The following is a 22561-nucleotide window of genomic DNA, read 5'->3' on the forward strand; positions in this document are numbered from 1 at the left end:
CTGCTGCCTCACAGTGTTAAGAGGCCTGGGTTTGATCCTGACTACAGGTGCTCTCTGTGAGGAATTTGTATATTTTCCCAGTAAACGTGCGGGTTTTCTCAGAGTGCTCCTGTTTTGTCCCACGTTCCAAAGATGAAGGTTAATTGGCTTTGTCCCAAGTGTTTAGGATGCGAAAGTGGGATAACATAGAACTAGTATATGAGTTTATAGATGTTCGGCTTGGACTCGGTGGATCGAAGGGCTTGTTTCCACGTTGTATCAGTAAACTAAACATGGATAGGTGACATTTTGGGTCGGGATTCTTCTTCGGACTGATTGTGGGGAGAAGAATTTGGTAAATTTGATGTTGCTTTGAGATAATAAGATTATGACAAAGTTACAGTGCTGGAGTAACTCAGCAGGTCAGGCAGCTTTTCTGGAGGACATGGATAGATGACGTCTTGCGTCGGGACATTTCTTCAGACTTGCTGAATGCTGCCTGACCCGCTGAGTTATTCCATCACTTTGCATTATGCTTTGGTCTAAATCAGCATCTGCAGTGCCTTGCTATTAGATTATGATAAAGAGTTCTCATTCAGCAATTTATCTCTATTTCGCAGTTAATGCCTTATTCCTTTTGCATTCTAACTTCCACTCTTATTACAGACACAACATGAGCCCATGTCAAGAGGGACCACTGCCGTAAACTTTTTGTTGATGCTGAATAGTGGATTACATATTTCAGCGCTCTTTCTCATTGCCTGGTGATTGCTTCCCAGTTACTTATCTTGAATATATCAACTTAGTGTTTCCTCATTGCAAACAGAATTTAATTTCCTGTTTTTGTTACCTTCCATTCTCCCGTCCCTCAGGCAAATGTATTGAAAACTCTTGCAATGGGATTGTATTTTTAGTTTTTACTTTTGCAAGTATGAACTGTTGTAAGTATAAGCACAGCTATTTTTCTGTGCCCTCTTCCCCATTGGACATGACTGTGGTAATACCTTCATCACACAAGCCACAGCAGTTAGAGTCGGTGACTCAGTACCGCCGTCATCTGGGCAATTACAGATTGACCATAAAATCTAACATTGACAGCCTTACCTCGTGTGAATTAAACAAAATTGGTGTATTTACATCTTGTTGTGTATTTACATATATGTGAAAATTGGTGCAAGAATCTTGTTTAGTTCACAAATTTACAAATAAAAATATTTCCGACATGTTAATCCAACTTCTAAAGGAAGTAAAAAATGTAAACATGAAGTGTTTTTAAGAAGTTCATATTCCCTTTATTATATAAATAAATTACATATACACACTTAAGTAAGAGTATATTTGTCACTAAAGATTTAAAATAAGGAAGTAGTGCCTTTTCCATATATGTCTTTATATCTATAACAAACATTGAGCACAGTAATGTTATGAAGGCACAGTATTCTTAGTTCTGTTGCTTTAAGTGCAATAATGAAAGCAAACAATGTCATGTAATATCACATTTACTCATTAGCCACAGGACATTTTCAAAATTGAATAAAAAAGTGGCTGCGTCAAACCCATTTGTCCATTTAAGAACCAAACCATCCAGATCTCAATGTTACATTCTCTGTTTCGTAAGAGTTAATGTTCACTAAAATGCAACAATATCATACAAAACACCAGAGGAATTCTATCCAATGCGACAACTAAAGATCTGGTAGCAGTTCAAGGTAGTCATCAGGCAGAGTTAGACTTAAGAAGGATGTACTGAAGTCACCAAAATCAAATGGAATATAGGTAGAAGTCGAAGCGCATAGACAGGGTCTATACTTTGAGGGACATGAAGTGAAAGCGGTTGGATCTCCTATCCGTTTCTTCTGCAGGTCTACAGATGTATCTCAGCAGGTCAGGCAGCATCTCTGGAGAACATGGATAGGTGACGTTTCGGGTTAGGACCCTTCTTCAGTTGGAAGAATAAGGCTTCCGACTCAAAACATCACCTATTCATGTTCTCCAGAATTGCTGCCTGACCCTCTGAGTTACTCCAGCACATTGTGTCTCTTTCATAAAGCAGCATCAGCAGTTCCTTGTTTCTACTTCTAAAACTGTCAGCCGGCCAATGAACGGGTTTGGGATATGAAATAGCAGGGCACTGTGACAAAAGACATTGAGGAATTGTCCCAAGAACTTGGGTAAGTGGTTGGGAGGAAATTAAGGAGGTCCCTATAGTTGAAAGTGAAGGTTAGTACTGAATAAGGGCAAATGGAGGGGGGCAACATTTTCTTGCACATACATCTTTCTGATAGGAACATTTGCTTGCTCCCAACTAGCTCCCAAAATACAGCAGCTTTGGTATGGATAGGTTTCACATGGCATTTTAACAGTCCACCCACCTGTGTAAATTCTCCTTTAAGTTTTGGATACTAAGCTATCAATAGTTGTTCTAGCATTGAGCTGCAGAATAATTTCAGCATAACAGCATGTAAATACCAGCATTCAAGCACTGCTAAAATCTGCCAAATGCAGTCTGCCATGTGCCACATTAAACAGTGGAATGAATAAGATTTGTTAACATTATTGAAACAAGCATTACTTCTGACCAATAATTATTGTTTAACAATAACAGTAAATTGTCAATTAATATACTAATTTTTTTTTTAAAGTATCTTGAAGCATGGAAGTATAATAATGACAAGGAATAATTGCTTTATCATGGAATGTTCAGCCAGCATGTTATTTCTCTTTTGTGTGGCACAAATAAATTAAAGCTCTAGTATTCTTCAATTTAGTTTCCTTATTTTTGCGTAGGAGTTGTATTTTATACAGTAACAGCTTGAGCTTTCCCTTGTAACTTCCATGGTTAAGTTATTTACAAATCTTGTCAATGATTTTCAACATGCGAACTGCGAGTTGAGGATATTATAGCCAGTTCAATGGTACTTTATTGTCACGTGCGCCTGGATACAGTGAAATTCTTTGTTTTGTGTAAAAATCTTACTGTATATAAGCACTATCATACCTAAGTACAAGAGTGCCATGATTGAGGTATAAGAATAGTAGATTACGGGAATGATCTCGGGGATGATTGGGTTAACGTATGATGGGCGTTTGATGACTTTGGATCTGTATGAGGGGGGACCTTATTGAAAGATAATGAATAATGAAAGGCCTGGATAGAGTGGATGTGGAGAGCATGTTCTCCCATGCTCTCCACATCCAGTAGGAGAGTCTATAGCCAGAGGCCATAGCCTCAGAATAAAAAGGAAACACCTTTAGAAAGGAGAAGAGGAGGAACTTCTTTAGCCGGAGGGTGGTGAATCTGTGAAATTCATTGACTGGAGGCTATGTCATTAGGTATTGTTAAAGCGGAGATTGACAGGTTCTTGAATAGTAAGGGTGTCTAAGGTTACGGGGAAGGCAAGAAACTAGGGTTGAGAGGGAAAGATAGATCAGCTATGATTGAATGGCGAAGTAGTATCGATGGGCCGATTGGCCTAATTCTGCTTCTATTTCATAAAGTTATGACCTAATTATGTTGAGGCAGTACACAAAGAGTCGCCATGCTTTCGCGCCATCTTGTAGCTTTTAGGTTTGAAGTTTACTGTTATGTCCTCACATGATGTGTTCACATCTAAGTTTCCAGCAGATAGGCATGCCATAGCGATTGGAAAAGAGGTTGATTTATCTCCCTTGTTGATTGGGGACACCAAAGTCAATAGTAACATCCAATCCTTTGTATAAGTTGGGATCAATAAACCAAAAGAAGGGCAAGATGACGCTGGAGCATGGCGAGTCTTTGCATGTTCTTCCCAGAGAAGGGTCTACTACCGTCTAGTACAATCACTCTGCTCTGCTAAATCTCTTTGATACTTGTAAGTATAGCACCATTGAACTATATCCTGCACTCTGTATCTTCCCCTTTGCTCTATCCATTGTATTTCAGTTTGAAGTGGTTATATTTATGTTTGGTATATCTGATCTGTGTGGATAGCATCCAAAACAAAGCTTTTCACTGTACCTTGGTACATGTGACAATAATAAACCTAGACCTCAGAATAGACTGGAGATTATGAGTACATTTTCAGGGCAATCCACTCCACGCGAGAGGTTTTTTTCAATACAAACACAATTGGAGATTTGAACAGAGCGACCAGCTCACTTCAATGGAAAATACTGGCATGCCATAAATGCAGTCAATTTACGGTAAAGCTGACATTAGCTTAGACCAGGGGTCTCCAAACTTTGGCCCGCGGGACACATCCGGCTCGTCATGAGATTTTATATGACCCGCAGGGGGGGGGGGGGGAGGAGCACTAGGACCTAGCAAAGCCAGACCACATGCTGTCTGCATCGTGAAGATTGTGGACCTGGTGATGAGCCTGGAACTCTGGTGATGTGAAGGCTCTGGGTGTGAGTGAGTGAGGGTGGGTGTGTAAGTGTGGGTGGGTGTGAGAGTGTGTGTGGGTGGGTGTGTGAGTGAGTGTGTGTGGGTGTGCGTGCGTGAGTGTGGGTGGGTGGGTGTGTGTGAACATGAGTGAGAGTGTGTGTGGGTGAGAGTGTGTGGGTGGGCGGGTGAGTGTGAATGTGTGATTGTGTGGGTGTGTGACATTTCTTTATTTCTTTATTTTTTCCTATGACCTGCAAAAATGTGCCAAATATATAATGTTGCCCTCATGCTGAAAAGTTTGGAGGCCTCTGGCTTATAGATGCAAATAATAAAATACCACTTTTACTGTGCTGTTTACTATACGTTACAAAGAAAATGAGCAGAAAATAGGTGTTTTTCAGTGACAATATTGTGAATTTGGAGTTACAGTATATAACTTTTAAAACATTGTTGTTTGCTCTTTAAATGTTTGTGAATCCTTCACTGTACTTAATTTAAGTGTATATACACTGTATTGCACCACTTCACAGTCTAATGAGTTCTGTTTCTGTCAGAGTATTGGCTGTTAGGTACAGGAACCAAGACGGGGGAATGAGCAGAGAAAGTGGAGAGATATAACTGTGAACAGTTAATAGAACAAGGGAACTTTGTGACTAAACAAACAATACAATCACACATCTGATCTTATTATAAGAAGTGCTTCAATAGAGGAGTAAAGGGCCTGTCCCACTTTCACGACCTATTTCACGACCTTTTTTACTTGTGGACATTTTTCATCAGGCTAGAAAAACGCCCCGACCTACTTGATGCCACGAGTACCTACGACTAGCATCCCGGTCTGCTACGGCCTACCTACGACCTCCTACGCCCTCATGACGACCATGCTGTGAGTATGAGTCAAGGGCAAACTCGGCAGAGGTCGTGAATTAGGTCGTGAAAGTGGGACAGGCCCTTAAGGAGATAAAATAGAAAGTGCTCAAAATCTGTAACAAACGCTAGTTCCAAAGCAACATTTCAACCAACAAGATGTACGTAAATAAATCTTTCAGATGAAATAAAATGTGAAACTGTCATCAACATCACCACATTGCAGAACACGTCTAAACTTTGGGCAGCTGTGGGAGGAAGTGAAGGTATAGTATCACCTTGAAGCTTAACTTGAAATAAGTGAAGGATCGACATCACAAACCTTAATCGACCAATGAAAATCAGATTGATACTCTATCAAAAGGACCCAAAATGCTAGAGTAACTCAGCAGGTGAGGCAGCATCTCTGGAGAACATGAATAGGTAATGTTTCAGGTCAAGACCCTTCTTCAGACCCTATTGCATACCCTATTGTATTATTTATTTTCAAATTGTTCTCCTTTTCCAATTACTACATTTAAACAGGTATTTTGAACCAGAATATAGACAGACAAATAAAGTTAATATTTCTGATCTAAGCCCCTTTGTTTAGGGTATGCTCCATCAGAATATCCATCACCCTGAACCATTACGTAGACACAAAATGCTGGAGTAACTCAGCGGGACAGGCAGCATCTCTGGAGAGAAGGACATTTCGGTTCGAGACCTTCTTCAGACTGATGTCAGGGGAGGGGGTGGGACAGAGATAGAATGTAGTCGGAGACAGTAAGACTGGTGGGAGAACTGGGAAGGGTGAGGGAATGGAGAAAGAGGGAAAGCAAGGGCTATTTGAGGTTAGAGAAGTCAATGTTCATACCGCTGGAGCGTAAGCTACCCAAGCAAAATATGAGGCGCTGTTCCTCCAATTTGCGCTGGGCCTCACTCTGACAATGGAGGAGGCCCAGGACAGAAAGGTCAGATTGGGAATAGGAGGGGGAGTTACAATGCTGAGCAACCGGGAGATCAGGTAGGTTAAGTAGACACAAAAAGCTGGAGTAACTCAGCGGAATAGGCAGTATCCCTGGAGAGATGGAATAGGTGATGTTTCGGGTCGAGACCCTTCTTCAGAGTCTTCGGTTTAAACCAGCATCTGCAGTTCCTTCCTACACATCTATCTCAGAGGGACTCTTGACAGGTCTGGTGTCAGGCTCAGGGACTGGTCCCAATATGATGATTGATCCCAGGATCAATGCCATAATTGCTATAATCAGTGTGTGAGCCCATTGGGTGGGTACGCCATTGCCCGAGATTCTGGAGATGGACGACTGGATAAGATGGACCACATCTGGCCCTGGTACTCTGTGTGAGCCGAGCCCCAAAATTGGGGAGAACCAGTAGTAACATAAACCAAAGGTACACAAAAATGCTGGAGAAACTCAGCGGGTGCAGCAGCCTCTATGGAGCGAAGGAAATAGGCAACGTTTCGGGCCAAAACCCTTCTTCAGACTGATTTTCCAGCATCTGCAGTTCCTTCTAAGATCAGTCTGAAGAAGGGTTTCGGCCCGAAATGTTGCCTATTTCCTTCGCTCCATAGATGCTGCTGCACCCGCTGAGTTTCTCCAGCATTTTTGTGTACCTTCAATTTCCCAGCATCTGCAGTTCCTTCTTAAACACAGTAACATAAACCAAATCAGCTCCATGGGCACATGTACTTTTAGTTTAGTTATTAGTTTAGAAATACAGCGTAGAAACAGCCCCTTCGGCCCATCAAGTCTACACTGGCCATCGATCATCCATACACTAGTTCTGTTATCCCACTTTTGCATCCTACACACTAGGGGCAATTGTTACAGAAGTCAATTATCCTACAAACCTGAATGTCTTTGGAAGGTGGGAGGGAACCGGAGCACCCAGAGAAAACCCACGCGGTTACAGGGAGAATGTGCAAACTCCGCACAGACAGACAACATCTGTAGCCAGGATCGATCCCGGTTGTCTGGTGTTGTGAGCTGTACCACTGCACCACTGTGCTGCCCACGGCTCATGGCTGATCTATTTTTCCCCGTCAATCTCATTCTACTGCTGTGAAGTACTAAGGGTATAACTTGCAGTCAACAAAGCAGGTCATGTTGATAAGGCTGCAATGTTGATAACTAAAATATTAAGCAACTCAAGTCTTCCTGCCTCCAGGCCTCCCCTCATCTTTATCTGGTTTAAGGCTTCTTGATTCGCAATAAATTGGATGCTTACAAGAGTATTATAGTGCTGGGGCTACTCAGGGAATTGCTAACACAGCCTTGTTATCAGCCACAAGAAAATAATGATGTCCCATGGCAAAATCAGATGGGACAATCAAGAATATGTTTAACTAAATGGTTACCTTAAAATACAGGGCAGTTGATTAAGTTAACCCTTAATGTCGTCAGATAATGTCGGCCAGGCACAATAGCTGGGGCAGCTCCTTGATACCTGTGTTTAGCAGTTTGGAGATTTAGAGCATCATAGTTGATTTATAGAAATTATTTCTGTTAAATCAGAAGTGGATACATTTTAGCTCTTCAGTGGACATTTATATGTATTATTCAGCACAATTGTAAAATACAAACTTTGACATTTGTCAAAAATGTGTCGACAACTATTTGGACTGTTAAATCGATATTCTAAAAAGAGTAGAAGCTAGCGCGAATTGTCTCAAGGTTAACGCATTTCTAAGTACGTTTTGGAAATAAATAATGACAATATTTCCAACAGAGTATTACACATAAGACTCTTCTGAGAAAAACACCTGGTCAAAGTCTTCCAATTTTGGATTGGCGCACCACTGTTTTTGCCACTCTTTTTTGTTCTGAATCACAGCTCTAGTCACTTCTTGTGTTGTTATCAAACAGTTCTCGGAGTCATTTTGGAAAAAGTAATCCTCAACTACTTGCACTGCGCTGCTGGAGAGAGTCTCAGAGTGCCCGCTGCTGAGTTCCCACACGGCTGTGTGGGGTCTGCGCTCGGATGGGAACAGTTTCTTTCCCTGGGACGTCCCACCCTCTTTCTCGGACACCCCGGCATTGCTGGAACTCTCGCCGGGGTTGCGATACTCACAATGGGCACAAGGAAGCCGTTCAGTAGAGTGTCCATCGGACGTGCTTGGCCCAAAACTTACACCCGTCTTGGAAGGCGATGACTGCTGACATGGTTTTGACTGAGAACATAACGACGAATTCTGCCCATAAAAAACAGTCTGAGGAATCTGATAAAGCTCACTCTGTCCCGGAAAAGCCTTGTTGGCGGTGCTTGTCAAAGGAAAACCGCAAGTAATGGAGCTGCTTGTGAATTGTTGTGAATCAGGGTGAAATAAAGGTCGCATAGGCCCGACCACCAATCCTTTCTCTTTTGCAGCCAGATTAGGCAGCGGTGACCTAACTCCCTCCTGATCAGACGGAGAACCTACAGATTGGCTTTTATCCATATTTTGAACCATACCTTCCGATTCAGGTAACTCTCCATTTCCTTCACAGGATGAATCACTTTTGCCGTCAAGCTTCCCCCTTTTCCTCAGCGTGCAAGTTCCACTTTCTTTTCTCCATTTATTGACTGGGCTCTTCCCAGTGATGCAGGTAGAGCTATCCTCTGTCGCACTGGCTGACCTCTCGTGTTGGTCTTGTGCAGCCGAGCGGGAAGCTGGACAATATCCAGTGAGCAGGTATCCAGAAGCTAGTTGGCCTCTGGGGCTAGTTGGCCTCGCTAGTTGGCCTTTCTGCGGCCGAGTGGTATTACAAAATGCAGAGGGGGTCTCCCTTGAACTGAACACAAAATATTCTGCATTGTGTGAAAAAACACTGTCACATGAACTCATTGGGGATGCTGAGAGTGGAGTGCCTGGAGAAGAGGGACTGGACTGGGAACTGCTGGTTACGGAAGAGACATTAATTTTAAGGGGAGGAGGTGGCTGATGTTGGCCACCACTCGATGATCCCTTTCGATCTGATTTACGGCCACCATTTCTGGACTCACCCAAATCAGCACTCAGTCTTACACTTTGTTTTGTGAATTTCTGCGCCCCGATCTGCAGCATTTGTAGCTGATCAATGCAGTCCTCGGCTGTCTGTCTCAGGACGGCATCACAGCTAGTCTTGCGGATTACAGTGGTGTGAATCTGGCGTGGCTGGGCGAACTGTGAGGTCGGAGGAACTATATTGGGTTCAGAGCTCCTCCTGTGTCTTCTGGGGACTGTCAACCTCTCGCAAGTCGAGTAACACGAACCATTGGATTCCAGGAGGGCATCTTTTGTGAACTGGCAAACCATACTTCCCCTCAGGCAAGCAGAAGGAATTTGCAATGACTTAATTGCCGGCGGAACCTTTACACAAACTGTCTCATCCTCGGGGTGGTCAAGATCACAGTCACTCCAGGACAGAACCGAATCCCTGCTTCTATTTTCTTGCCTTCGTTTTGTCATTAGAGTGGAGTCGGTTTCATCATTGAGCTCATTTTCCAGACTGTTGTAAGAGGAGTCATGCATTTGAAATGAATGGAGATCTGCAAAAAAGCATCACACAATTTTGTCTCGCTATTCTGTAACCGCATTACTGCAATTGATAATCTAGACCCTGTTTAGTAGATAGCACTACCCTTCCATTTCTTCATTATATTTCTCACTCTAATTTATATTATTTTAATTGTTTCGTTTAGTTTGGAGATACAGCGTGGAAACAAGTCCACGCCGACCCCATACACTAGTTCTATCCTGCAGGCTAAGGAGAATTTACAGAAACCACTTAACCTACAAATTTGCACATCTTTGGAATGTGAGAGGAAACCAGAGCACCTGGAGAAAACCCATGCGGTCACCAGGGGAACATACAAGACAGCACCGTACAGACAGCACCTGAGGTCAGGATCAAACCCAGGACTCTGGTGCTGTTGCTGGTTGTAACTGTATCTCTGCGCCACCCCATGAAATTGCTCAGGAAACAATTTATATGCCCCATTCAAAGATCTTTTCTCTTTCTTTGTTATTAATAATCTTCAGTTAATTAATAATCTTCACTATATTACACATTATATTCCTAATTCTGCAGCCTGTGGTATTTCAATGCTCCCCATTACAATTTGCTACCATCAATATTACCGCATTGTTTCTGACCTTGAAATTCTTTGATAAAATATTTTCCCTAACAATATGGAATTTAAACAAATAAAGAAAACTAAAATATGTATTATGCATTATACTTTTCTCATCCAGTAATGTCCCAAAGCAATTTACAACTAATGAAAGATTTATGGAACATTTGCGATGTTATTTCTTCGACTTTGTTACAATTCAACAAGTAACTTGGTTAATTTCAATGCTCACCATCATTGGGAGACTTGTTGCGGATTAGATTAACAGTAGAAGTCATATTTCCTACATGAGTAAAATAAAATTGCAGTGGGTAATGGTGGATACTTGTCATTGAGGTAGTTTGGTGAAAGAAACAATCCTTCAAAATTGAAATAGGTTCATGCCGTCATGGTAATAATTGTATCTGTTGGTCTGAGTATGAATTCTACATTTAAAATTTAAATATTGTTTGAGTACTAGAATCAAGAAATCATGATGCAGCTTTATAGGAGCTCGGTTAGGCTTCATTTGAAATATTGTGTACAGGAAGGATGTGGAGGCTTTGGTAAGGGTGCAGAAGAGGTTTACCAGAATGAAGTTCATGTCATAGGAGCAGAATTAGACCATTTGGCCCATTGAGTCTACTCCGCTTTTCAATCCTGGCTGATTTATTTTACCGTCTCCATCCCATTCTCCTGCTTTCTCTCTATAACCTTTGACACCCTTACTAATCTATGATGCCTGGATTAACGGGTATTAGCTCCAGGCAGAGGTTGGACAGCTTTGGACTGTTTCGGAATGCCGGAGGTTGCTTGCAAGCCTGATAGAAATATACAAAATGATGATATGTATAGATAGCGTAGACAGCCAGTATCATTTCCCCTGGATGGAAATAGCTTTAAGGTGAGAGGGAGCAAAGTTTAAAGGTGATGTGCGGGGTAAATTATTTTACACAAAGGGTGGTGGGTGCCTGGAAGGTGCTGCTGGGGGGTGGTGGTTATGGCAGATATGAAGGTGACATTTGAGAGACATTTGGATGGGCACATGGATATGCAGGAAATGGGGGAATGTGGATTATGTGCAGGCAGGCAAGAGTTGGTCTTTGTGGACTGAAGGGCCTGTTCTTGTGCTGTACTGTTCTACATTCTACGTTTACATAATAACAATTTCCATACCTGAACCATCATCTCTACTCCCAAACCTTTTTGATGATAATGCTTCAAAGAGAGAAGTGAAGTCATCTCCAAAAATCCTGGAGCAGTTTTCAATTAAAAACTGCACAAACAAGGCAACCTGGAGAAGGAGATAGGCCAGTGTGACTTCATTGTTGTAAAATTCCAACCCTCTGGCTGGAGCCCCACACACTTTGTATTTACAGCAAACAGCAGGACATGGAGCAGATGTATGGAGCCATAGTACAATGGTTCTGCCTTTTCTAGCCAGAGGGAAGGTATTGCTGCAGATGTGGCCCAAGCCCTCCAGACCACAACATGAAGCTTGGCACAGAGAGATGCCAAGTGCTGTTAACCCCCGCATTCTCCGCCAGTAGAACTCAACAAAAACAAGCAGATAATTCTCGGAAACATATTTGTAGTCAGCATGCTTGGAAATACAGGTACTCAGAATCCCAAAGCAATTGGACCACATGAACATTAAGATTGCATCTCATGGTTTTGAATCCTCAAAATGTGCGATAGGATGGAGGACTGCCCCCTGGGGTTCTGAAGGAGGTGGTTTTAGAGATTGTGGAGGCATTGATAGTGATATTTCAGGAATCACTAGAGTCAGGAGTGGTCCCAGATGATTGGAAAATTGCCAATATTACCCTGCTGCACAAAAAGGCAAGGCAGAATAGTGGGAATTATAGGCCGGTTAGTGTGACCAGTGGTTGGTAAGATTTTAGACTATTATAAAGGATGAGGTTACGGGGTAAGATGTTCATGATAAAATAGGCTGAAGTCAGCATGGCTCTGTGAAGGGGAGGTCTTGCTTGTCAAATTTGCTGGAATTCTTTGAAGAATTAGCAGGAGTATAGTAAATAGCAAAATCTAAGTAAACAACATCTACTGACTCTCCTTTGAGTCAGTAGATGTTGTTTACTTAGATTTTCAGAAAGCCTTTGATAAGGTGCCACACAAAGGCTGCTTAGGAAGATGAGAGCCCACGGTATGAAAGGGCAGATACTAGCATGCATAACAGGTTGGCTGGATGGCAGAAGACAAAGAATGGCAATAAAGGGGGAGAGGGAGCAAGGGCAGAGCTGCGGGGTACCAAGGAGACACGATTGAGGGCCTCATCTATGATGGGAGAGGGGAACCCCCGTTCCCTAAAGAATGAGGACATCTTGGATGTTCTAGTATGGAATGCCTCATCTTGGGCGAAGATGTGGCGTAGACTGAGGAATTGGAAGTAGGGCATAGAGTCTTTGCAGGAAGCAGGGTGGGAAGAAGTGTAATCGAGATCGTTGTGGCAGTCAGTGGGTTTGTTATAGACGTCAGTCAATAGTCTTATTTCCTGTGATAGACACAAAATGCTGGAGTAACTCAGCGGGACAGGCAGCATCTCTGGAGAGAAGGAATGGGTAACTTTTCAGTTCAAGACCCTTTTCAGATTTCTATTTCCTGTGATGGAGACTGTAAGATCAAGAAAGGAGAGGGAGGTGTCGGAGATGGTCCAAGCAAATTTGAGTGCAGGATGAAAATTAGTGGTGAACTTGTATTGTGAGCAATTTTGGGCACCATATCTGAGGAAGGATGTGCTGGCTCTAATGATCCCAGGATTGAGTAGGTTAACCTATGGTGAGCGTTTGTCAGCATTGGGCTTGTACACACCCGAGTTTAGAAGAATGAGGGGTGACCTCATTGAAACATACAGAATAGTGAAAGGCTTGGATAGAGTGGATGTGGAGAGGATGTTTCCACTAGTGGGAGAGTCGAGGACTATAATAATAATAATAATAATAATGTCTTTATTTATATAGCACATTTTTAGTCAACTTGCATTGACCCCAAAGTGCTTCACACAATTACTTCCATACAGACAGGCAAAGGTGGGTGAAGTGTCTTGCCCAAGGACACAACGACAGTATGCACTCCAAGCGGGATTCGAAACAGCTACCTTCCGGTTGCCAGCCGAACACTTAGCCCATTGTGCCATCTGTCGACTAGAGGTCATAGCATCAGAATTAAATCTACGCTTTGTCTTGCCAATGTAAAGGAGGCTACATCGGGAACACCGAAGGCAGTGATGGTGCACGTGAACCTCTGTCTCACCTGGAAGAATTGCTGGGGTCCCTGGATGGATGTGAAGAAGGAGGTATCAGGACAGGTGTTACATCTCCTGTGGCTGCAGGAGAAAGCACCTGACGAGCGAGTGGTTTGGGTGCATAGGGAGGTGTGAACCAGGGAGTTGCGGGAGGAGCAGTCTTTGCGGAAGGCGGAAAGGGGAGGAGATCGGATAAGGCCATCACGTTGAATTATTACTCTTCTCCTATTATAGCATTATTAGATCTTTAGTACGTAAAGCAAGACATGTATTTATATTGCACCTTTCACATCTCAATCATGACATGCCAAGTACCTTACAGACAACTAAGTTCTTTTGAAATGTCACTGTTGTTAGGTAGATAATACCACAGCTAATTTACACACTGAAAGCTCCCAATATGAAATGTGTATTATTGGAGTAGTGAAATTCCTGATCAATTTTGGTGCTGTGCAAGAGATAATGGCTGTTTTTCAAAATAATTGAAACTTTTGCAGCCACCCAAGAGAGCAGTGAATGTCCTAGTTTTAAGGCCCCTCCAAGTAGCACTCACTCCCTCCCAGATGCAATGCAGTTTCTGTCTACATTTCAGCGTTCAAGTCACTGGAGTGGAATTTAAACCCACAAAAGCTACAAGCTGCCAGCTGAGCTGTGACTGACCTAGGATTTAAGGACTGGCCCTGTGCCATTAAAGCAGAGAAGTATTTTTTAGATATTAATTTTTCAGAATCTGGCTATTGTTGGCAAGCCCAGCATCTATTCCAAACCCAAAATGCTCTTGCACTTAAAACTGCTATCAGAGTTAATCACGTTGATGGCTCTGAAGCCACATATACGTCAGACACTGTGAGGATATTATTTTAGACTTTAGAGACACAGTGTGGAAACAGTCCCTTCGGCCCACCGAGTCCATGCCGACCAGCGATCACCCCGTACACTAACACTATCCTACAGACCATTTACAATTTTTACTGAGGCCAATTAACCTACAAACCCGCACGTCTTTGGAGTGTAGGAGGAAACTGAAGCATCCGGAGAAAACCCAAGTGGTCACAGGAAGAACATACAAACTCCGGATCTGATCAGGATCGAACCCGGGTCTCTGGCACTGTAAGGCAGCAACTCTACTGCTGCGCCACTGTGCCGCACTTCATCAGACATCAGGTGAGTGTTCAGTCATCCGATTTCCTCCTCTGAAGGCAAATCCACCACAATCAGTAACGTGATAATCATAACAAATGATAATCATAACAAATTAGTTTCTTCTTTTAATTCCAAATTGCTCACAAAATGTAGTTTTCTCTGCTGCCATGGTATGATTTGAACTTGGTTGCCCCGTGATTAACAACTGCACCACCATCGCGCTCTGTGCTTGTAAAGTGATGTGGGAGCAGTGAATTGGTCTTGGACGATTAGAACAGAATTGCAACAATCTTAAAGTGACTCTTTATTCCAATTCACTGGCATAACATATTCTGCTTTGGTTTGGTTTCAGTTTCTTACTAAAGAGCGGCAGGCTTAAAGAGTGTTATAATTTTCTTAATTTTATCTTTCAGCATGGCCATGCTGGGAAATATTGACTAATGCTAGGGTACAAGTTATTGCAAGAGTCTGACACTCAGGCGGCTTGGCTTTGAGCCCATCAAGCAGTGAAGACAAAAAGGGAAATATAATTTTGTATCCTCAACTTACACAAGGATACTCCTACCTATAGATGCACAATTGCAGATACGGACTCACAGACACATGCACGCACTCCTCTCTCTTACTCCTATACCACCCCTCAACCAATATTGAATAGATATTGGGAATCTCAGCCAATTATCTCACATCCAATTTCTGGGCTGAAGTTACACCAAGGCTATCTACTACTATTCATTCCAAAGTAGCTAATGGCATATTTGATAATTGAAGTGGTCCCAGTCTTGTCTACGAATCACCAGGTCACATCTACTATGAACACTTAGTGCATTCCTTCAATATTTGGATTGAAGCATAAATTAAAAATTTCCCCCTGAAATCAGTTTTCTCCTTTCCTCCCATTTTCTTAACACTAACAGCGAATCAACCTTTTCTGCTGCATGTGACTATGCTACTTGCAAGAAAATGTCATCCATTTAAATTGCGCATAGGAGGTGCAAGGCAACAAATGCTTGCAGAGGCTACGAGCTTGGTAAAGATCATCCAATGTTTTGCATGTTGAATGTACAAGGTGTTTTTTGACATTTTGCCCAGCACCTTGTGATTACCCAACTGTTGCCAGCAACAGCCTCTCACCTTCTTTGTTGAGTTGCACTCTGTTTCGGGGCTGCTGTGTGTGGAGGGCCACAGGATGCTGGGCGCGATGCAGACGGCCAAGTTAAAGGCGTTCATTTGGTTTTTCTCAGCCTGCTGCTCGATTTTGTGAAGGACTCCAAACACATAGTGCAGGAGGAAGACATTCAGTTTTGGGAGCTGGACCAGCAATCTGAGAAAAATAATAATTTAAAACAAAAAACTGAAACACTCATTGGTTGAAATTGTTCCTTAAGGGAAGGCAGGAAGCATCAGCCTTGCTTGTAATTTCCCCTTGTATAGATCATTCATAAACACTCTTAATTTGTATTGAAGTAAATATATGTATCTGATATTGAATGCTTTTAGAATTACATTGGAGTTGATGGTGTTATGGTTTAATGGGTATACAACTGCTCTTTTTGTGAAGTGGGTAGACAGTTTGTCCTTTTGTGGTGAGAATAGAGGCACAGACCCATGGAACTGATAATATCTATTATTTGAGCAACATTGCGCAAATGTGCTTCCAACTTGACATAGGTGCACATGTAACATGAGTCACTGTATTGGGAACAACACCAGTGTATGCTATTGATTGATTGATTGATTAACTGAAAGATACAGCATGGAAACAGAACTTTCAGCCCACTGAGTCAAGTGAACCAACCTATCCACAACTAGACAATAGGTGCAGGAGAAGGCCATTCGGCCCTTCAAGGCAGCACTGCCATTCAATGTGATCATGGCTGATCATCTACAATCAGTACCCCATTCCTGCCTTCTCCCCATATTATCTTTAAGAGCTCTGTCAAGCTCTCTCTTGAAAGTATCCAGAGAACCGGCCTCCACCGCCCTCCGAGGCAGAGAATTCCACAGACTCACAACTCTCTGTGTGAAAATGTGTTTCCTCATCTCTGTTCTAAGTGCCTTACCCTTTATTCTTAAACTGTGGCCAGTGGCATCAGCTGATAGTCAGACCACTTACGGTCGAACCTGATGAAGCTGAATTTTAGTTAAAATATAAGAAGATATTAAATTGGCTTCTGGGCTAGCTTACAGCTTATATTTAGTCTCAAATTAGGCTTGCCTCAGGTTGCGGGTGTGTGGGATAATAAATCCTATAACATTGTCTCCCAAGTGAGGAAGTGACAGAGAAAGAAACAGCTAGTCACATCTTTGAAGTAAGATGCCATAAACCAAATGGCCTATGTTTATGAGGGACCAAATGACAGAGAGGAAGCAGCGAAAGAGCTAGGGTGATCTCTGTGAAGATAAAATGTCGTAAACCAAATGGCCAATGTTATCTTGTACTGTGTAAACAAAAGGCCTTTGATGTGATGCATTCTGTGGAAACCTTTTCCTGTACCTCTGACCATGACTAATGTCTGTGAAATGTGCTAAGGGGACAAAAAAAACCCTATTTAAGGCAATGTAATTCTGTTGTTCAGTGTGGTGGACGGAGGACGGTCAAGTGTCTGTAATGGTCACTTGACTGGAGTTCTCCCTCCCTTCCATCGGCCGATAATAAGTAAAGTTGTGAACTGGTCTACCAAACAGTTTGTGTGGTGTCTGTTTATTAAGAAGCGAACCTGGTTTAGTAGTTATAAAAGTAGCTTTTTCATTGGCGTAGTTATGCAGGCCTCGCTGGGACCACATCAACAGCTGACTGTGCAAGAGGTTGCAGAGGTTGCCGGGATTGGAAGGGAGATAACTGAGCTCTATCGGCCCCCTTGTCAGACCGACTCCCTAGAAACTCCCGGGAACATCTGTGATCCTTCATCAGACATTGAATTGGTTCCCTGCCGAGGTTCTTAGAAACAGACAAAGGTAAGACCAGTTGGGCTTTATATGTTTTTTTTAAGAAGGGATTGTGTATGTATTTTTAAGACAGAATTGTGCATGTATTTTTAAGAAGGACTTGAGCGGTTTCTCTTTCTATCTCTCTTTGTTTTCTCTTTTTTATCTCTCTCTACTAAGGGCTCATCGGCCTCGTTAAGACATCCGTGATTTGTCGGGTTGAATGGGGGTTGAGGTGTGCGTCTGGCTTATTGAGACATCTGAAGAGTTGTCGGATTGAGAAATAAGTGGCGTTGTATATTAAGTTTAAAAAGTCGGCCTGGTTGATATATTTGGAACAATTCAGAATTAAAAAGTCAGCTAAATTGAGAAACTGGGGTCTCGAGTAGCGAGTCGGCCTGGTTGATATATTTGGAACGATTCGGAATTAAGAAGTCTGTTTTCTCTTTCTCTTTCTCTTTCTATCTATCTATGGGGAATGCTCGGGATAACAGTCCAACATATGTGTTATTTGAATCCTAAGTATGATAAGAAATTTAGAATGTTAAGTTACAAGTTGACCGAACGGTTAGGGGATGAAGCCTGGCCAGTAGGGGGAACATGGAATGTAGAGACATTTATATGGGAAAGGAAGACAGGAAAGAAATGGAAGAAAGGAATTAAAACATGGAAAGCAGGAACAGAGGAGAAGCATGAGGAAAGTAGAGTTCGAAGTTAGATGGATACTGTATGTAAGAAGGGGATAGAGTTAAGAAACAAGGATAGCACTCGGAAAGGATGGAACGTATTGCAACTAGAATGCCAGTGGGCAGAGGAACAAGAGAATAGAATTAAAAGACAAACAGGAGGTGAGAAACAGGTGATGGTTAGTAAAAAATAAACCCAGTACTGGTAAATCCTCTGGAGGAGACTTCATGTCTGGCACGACGACCCTATTTGGTAATGAAGATGAGGAGTTAGATAATCTTGGGAGATGTCCACCTCCCTATGCCCTACCAGTAGCAATGGCATCTTTACCTGTGACAGTTCCGTCAGTAACATCCCTATACCTTGAAGTTTTGACCTTACAAAGCTCCCCAGGATTGGGAGCACGGGAATGCCTTTCTGTGCGTAATTTGTTTAACGCATTGATGCTACCAGAACAGCTGGTCATTGTTAAATGTACTGCACACACTGGTGCTGGGGACCCTATAGCAAAAGGCAATAGGTTGCTGATAGTGTATCCAAACAATGCAGCCTGTACATCCAAATGCGTAGTGACAGCACGTAAACAGATGCTAGCAAATAGAACGGTCCTGCCAAACATGAAGGAGGTATGTACATTACAGAGGGACGCCTCTCATATATAATAATAACTATGGAAACAAGAGGGCTGTGCCATTGATACAGCACACCCCGCTTGGACAAGTTGGTGTATTCGATACATTTTTACTCGTCTTACCCATGCTGGTAAGGAGGGAATGATAGGATAACAAAGGAAACGTGGTGGCACCAGAAAATTTGATAAGAAGCACTGAAGCAGGTCTCTGAATGTAAAATTTGCCAACAAAGTAATCCAGGCAAATCAATAAAGATATCCTCAGCGGTGACGCCAATGCCATCACGATCGTTTGAATGCATACAGATTGATTTTATTGAAATGCCAAGGGCCCAGTGTTATAAATAGTGCTTAGTGATTTTAGATTTATTTAGCAGGTGGAGTGAAGCTCTACCAACCACTAATAATACTGCTGAAACTACAGTAACATTGTTGTAATCCCAGGTTTGGCCTACCTACTGCCATAAGTTCAGACAATGGTCTTCATTTTATTGCCACTATTAATAAGGAAAAATGTGCACATTTTAATATTCGACTGCAATTTCACTGTGTACACCACCCACAGGCATCTGGGATGGTGGAAAGAGTCAATGAGGATTGCAAAACAAAATTACCCCGGAGGTAAATCCTTTTTCTGACAGGCAACTATGTTATAAAAAAATTGGGGATGAAGGGGAATTTGATGGAGAAATGAGGAAAGAGCTAGGGAGACTGAAAAGTCAAGGGGAGTCTGACTAATCATGATCTGGATCAATGTCCAATTAGGGTTAGGTAACCAGGATTTTGGTAAACAGAAGTCTTGTCAGAAAAAGGGAAAGTAAATTACAAAGAGATGTCTTTGAAGATGAAATATTATATACTGCTGGTAAAACAATGTTTTTGTATATGTACTGCTTGTAAAACAATGTTTTTTATGTGGAATGTGTGAAATTCGAAGCAATGAGCAAAGTTGTGTGTCGCTTTAAGAAGTTTGTCCTTTAAAATGCAAATGGGACAGACAGTTTATGGTGTGCTCCGTTAAGAAACAGGCATGAATGGGGGGCGGAGCTATACTCGAATGATAAAATGTAGACAAAAGTGCTGGAGAAACTCAGCTGGGAACAAGATTCACAACTTTTTATTGATACAGGAAAAGCTGCTGTGTCCACCCCCTGTTTCAAACCCTCGTCAGTGGTTACGAGGGCCGTCATGTGATGTCATGGGTTTAGGGGAGTAGTGTGCTATATAAGGAGATCTCACCTTGAGATCATGAGTCGACAGGTTGCTGAGCTCGAGGCAACACCCTCGCTCAGCAGCAGCAATAACTGAATGAATCAATATGTTAGAGGACCAAACTAACATGTACGCCAACCATGTAATGTCTGAATAAAGCAACTGTTTAATCACCATGTTTGGTAACGCTACAGGCCCCTGGTTCTGGACTCCCCCAACATCGGGAACATGTTTCCTGCCTCTAGCTTGTCCAAACTCTTAATAACCTTATATGTTTCAATAAGATCCCCTCTCATCCTTCTAAATTCCAGAATATACATGCCCAGCCGCTCCATTCCCTCAGCATATGACAGTCCCGCCATCCCGGGAATTAACCTTGTGAACGTACGCTGCACTCCCTCAGTAGCAAGAATGTCCTTCCTCAAATGAATGGACCAAAACTGCACACAATACTCCATGTGTGGTCTCAATAGGCCCATGTACAACTGCAGAAGGACCTCTATGCTCCTATACTCAACTTCTCTTGTTATGAAGGCCAACATGACATTCGCTTTCTTCACTGCCTGCTGTACCTGCGTGCTTACTTTCATTGACTGATGAACAAGGACCCCCAGATCCCGTCGTACTTCCCCTTTTCCCAACTTGACACTATTTAGATAATAATCTGCCTTCCTGTTTTAGTTATCAAAGTGGATAACCTCACATTTATCCACATTAAACTGCATCTGCCATGCATCTGCCCACTCACTCAACCTGTCCAAGTCACCCTGTATTCTCATAGCATCACAGTTTACACTGCCACCCAGCTTTGTGTCATCTGCAAATTTACTAATCTTACTTTGAATCCCTTCATCTAAATCATTGATGTATATTGTAAATAGCTGCGGTCCCAGCACCGAGCCTCGCGGTACCCCACTAGTCATTGCCTGCCATTCTGAAAGGGACCCGTTAATCCCTACTCTTTATTTCCTGTCTGCCAACCAATTTTCTATCCATGTCAGCACTCTACCCCCAATACCATATGCCCTAATTTTCCCACTAATCTCCGATGTGGGACCTTATCAAATGCTTTCTGAAAGTCCAGGTACACTACATCCAATGGCTCCAATCCACGGGAACTGATTCTATCTATAGAACATTGGAAAATGAACACGAATGCGTCCACGATTTCTAGAGCCACTTCATTATGTACCCTGGGATGCAAACCATAAGGCCCTGGGGATTTATCAGCTTTCAGTCCCATCAGTCTGCCCAACACCATTTCCTGCCTAATGTGGATTTCCTTCAGTTCATCAGTCACCCCAGATCCTCTGGCCACTAGTACATCAGGAAGATTGTTTGTGTCCTTCTTAGTGAAGACGGATCCAAAGTACCTGTTCAACTCATCTGCTATCTCCTTGTTCCCCATAATAAATTCACTTTTTTCAGTCTTCAAGGGCCCAACTTTGGTCTTAACTATTTTTTTCATCGTCCCATACCTAAAGAAGCTTTTACTATCCTTCTTTATATTCTTGGCTAGCTTACCTTCGTACCTCATCTTTTCTCCCCGTATTGTCTTTTTAGTAATCTCCTGTTGCTCTTTAAACATTACCCAATCCTCTGGCTTCCCACTCATCTTTGCTATGTTGTACTTCTCTTTTATTTTTATACTGTCCCTGACTTCCTTTGTCAGCCACGGTCACCCCTTACGCCCCCTGGAATCTTTCTTCCTCTTTGGAATGAACTGATCCTGCACCTTCTGTATTATTCCCAGAAAAACCTGCCATTCTTGTTCCACTGTCATCCCTGCTAGGATATCTTTCCAGTCAACTTTGGCCAGCTCCTCCCTCATGGCTCCATAGTTCCCTTTGTTCAAATGTAACACGGACACCTCCGATTTACCCATCTCCCTCTCAAATTGTAGATTAAAACTTATCATATTATGGTCACTACCTCCTAATGGCTCCTTAACCTCGTTCCTTTATCAAATCCGGCTCATTGCACAGCACTAAGTCCAGAATTGTCTTCTCCCTGGTAGGCCCCAGTACAGGCTGCTCTAAGAATCCATCACGGAGGCACTCCACAAACTCCCTTTCTTGGGGTTCAGTACCAACCTGATTTTCCCAGTCTACCTGTATGTTGAAATCTCCCATAACAACCATAGCTTTTACCTTTTCGACATGCCAATTTTAACTCTTGATTCAACTTGCACCCTATATCCAGGCTACTGTTTGGGGGCCTGTAGATGTCCCATTAGGGTATTTTTACTGTTACAATTTCTTAGTTCTATCCATACTGACTCCACATCTCCTGTTTCAATGTCACCCTTGCAAGGGATTGCATTTCATTCCTCACCAACAGAGCTACCCCACCCCCTCTGCCCACCTGTCTATCTTTTCGATAGGAGGTATACCCTTGAATAATTAGTTCC

The 22561-nt window shown here is 42.6% G+C and overlaps 1 protein-coding gene across 1 annotated transcript in view; it reads right to left on the bottom strand.

Annotated features, from left to right (window-relative positions):
- Window positions 1–7193: 7193 nt before the first annotated feature.
- Window positions 7194–22561, bottom strand: part of arhgap20 (Rho GTPase activating protein 20) — a 114527-nt gene continuing 99159 nt past the window's right edge. Inside the window, exons 13-15 of the mRNA XM_033022717.1 lie at window positions 15828–16017; window positions 11462–11579; window positions 7194–9721 (exon numbers count right to left, since the gene is read on the bottom strand). Coding sequence (XP_032878608.1) covers window positions 7947–9721; window positions 11462–11579; window positions 15828–16017 — 2083 coding nt within the window. The 3' untranslated portion in view covers window positions 7194–7946. The remainder of the gene's footprint in view (window positions 9722–11461; window positions 11580–15827; window positions 16018–22561) is intronic.

Source organism: Amblyraja radiata, chromosome 6, assembly GCF_010909765.2.
Source record: "Amblyraja radiata isolate CabotCenter1 chromosome 6, sAmbRad1.1.pri, whole genome shotgun sequence".
In the NCBI taxonomy this organism is placed as follows: domain Eukaryota; kingdom Metazoa; phylum Chordata; class Chondrichthyes; order Rajiformes; family Rajidae; genus Amblyraja; species Amblyraja radiata.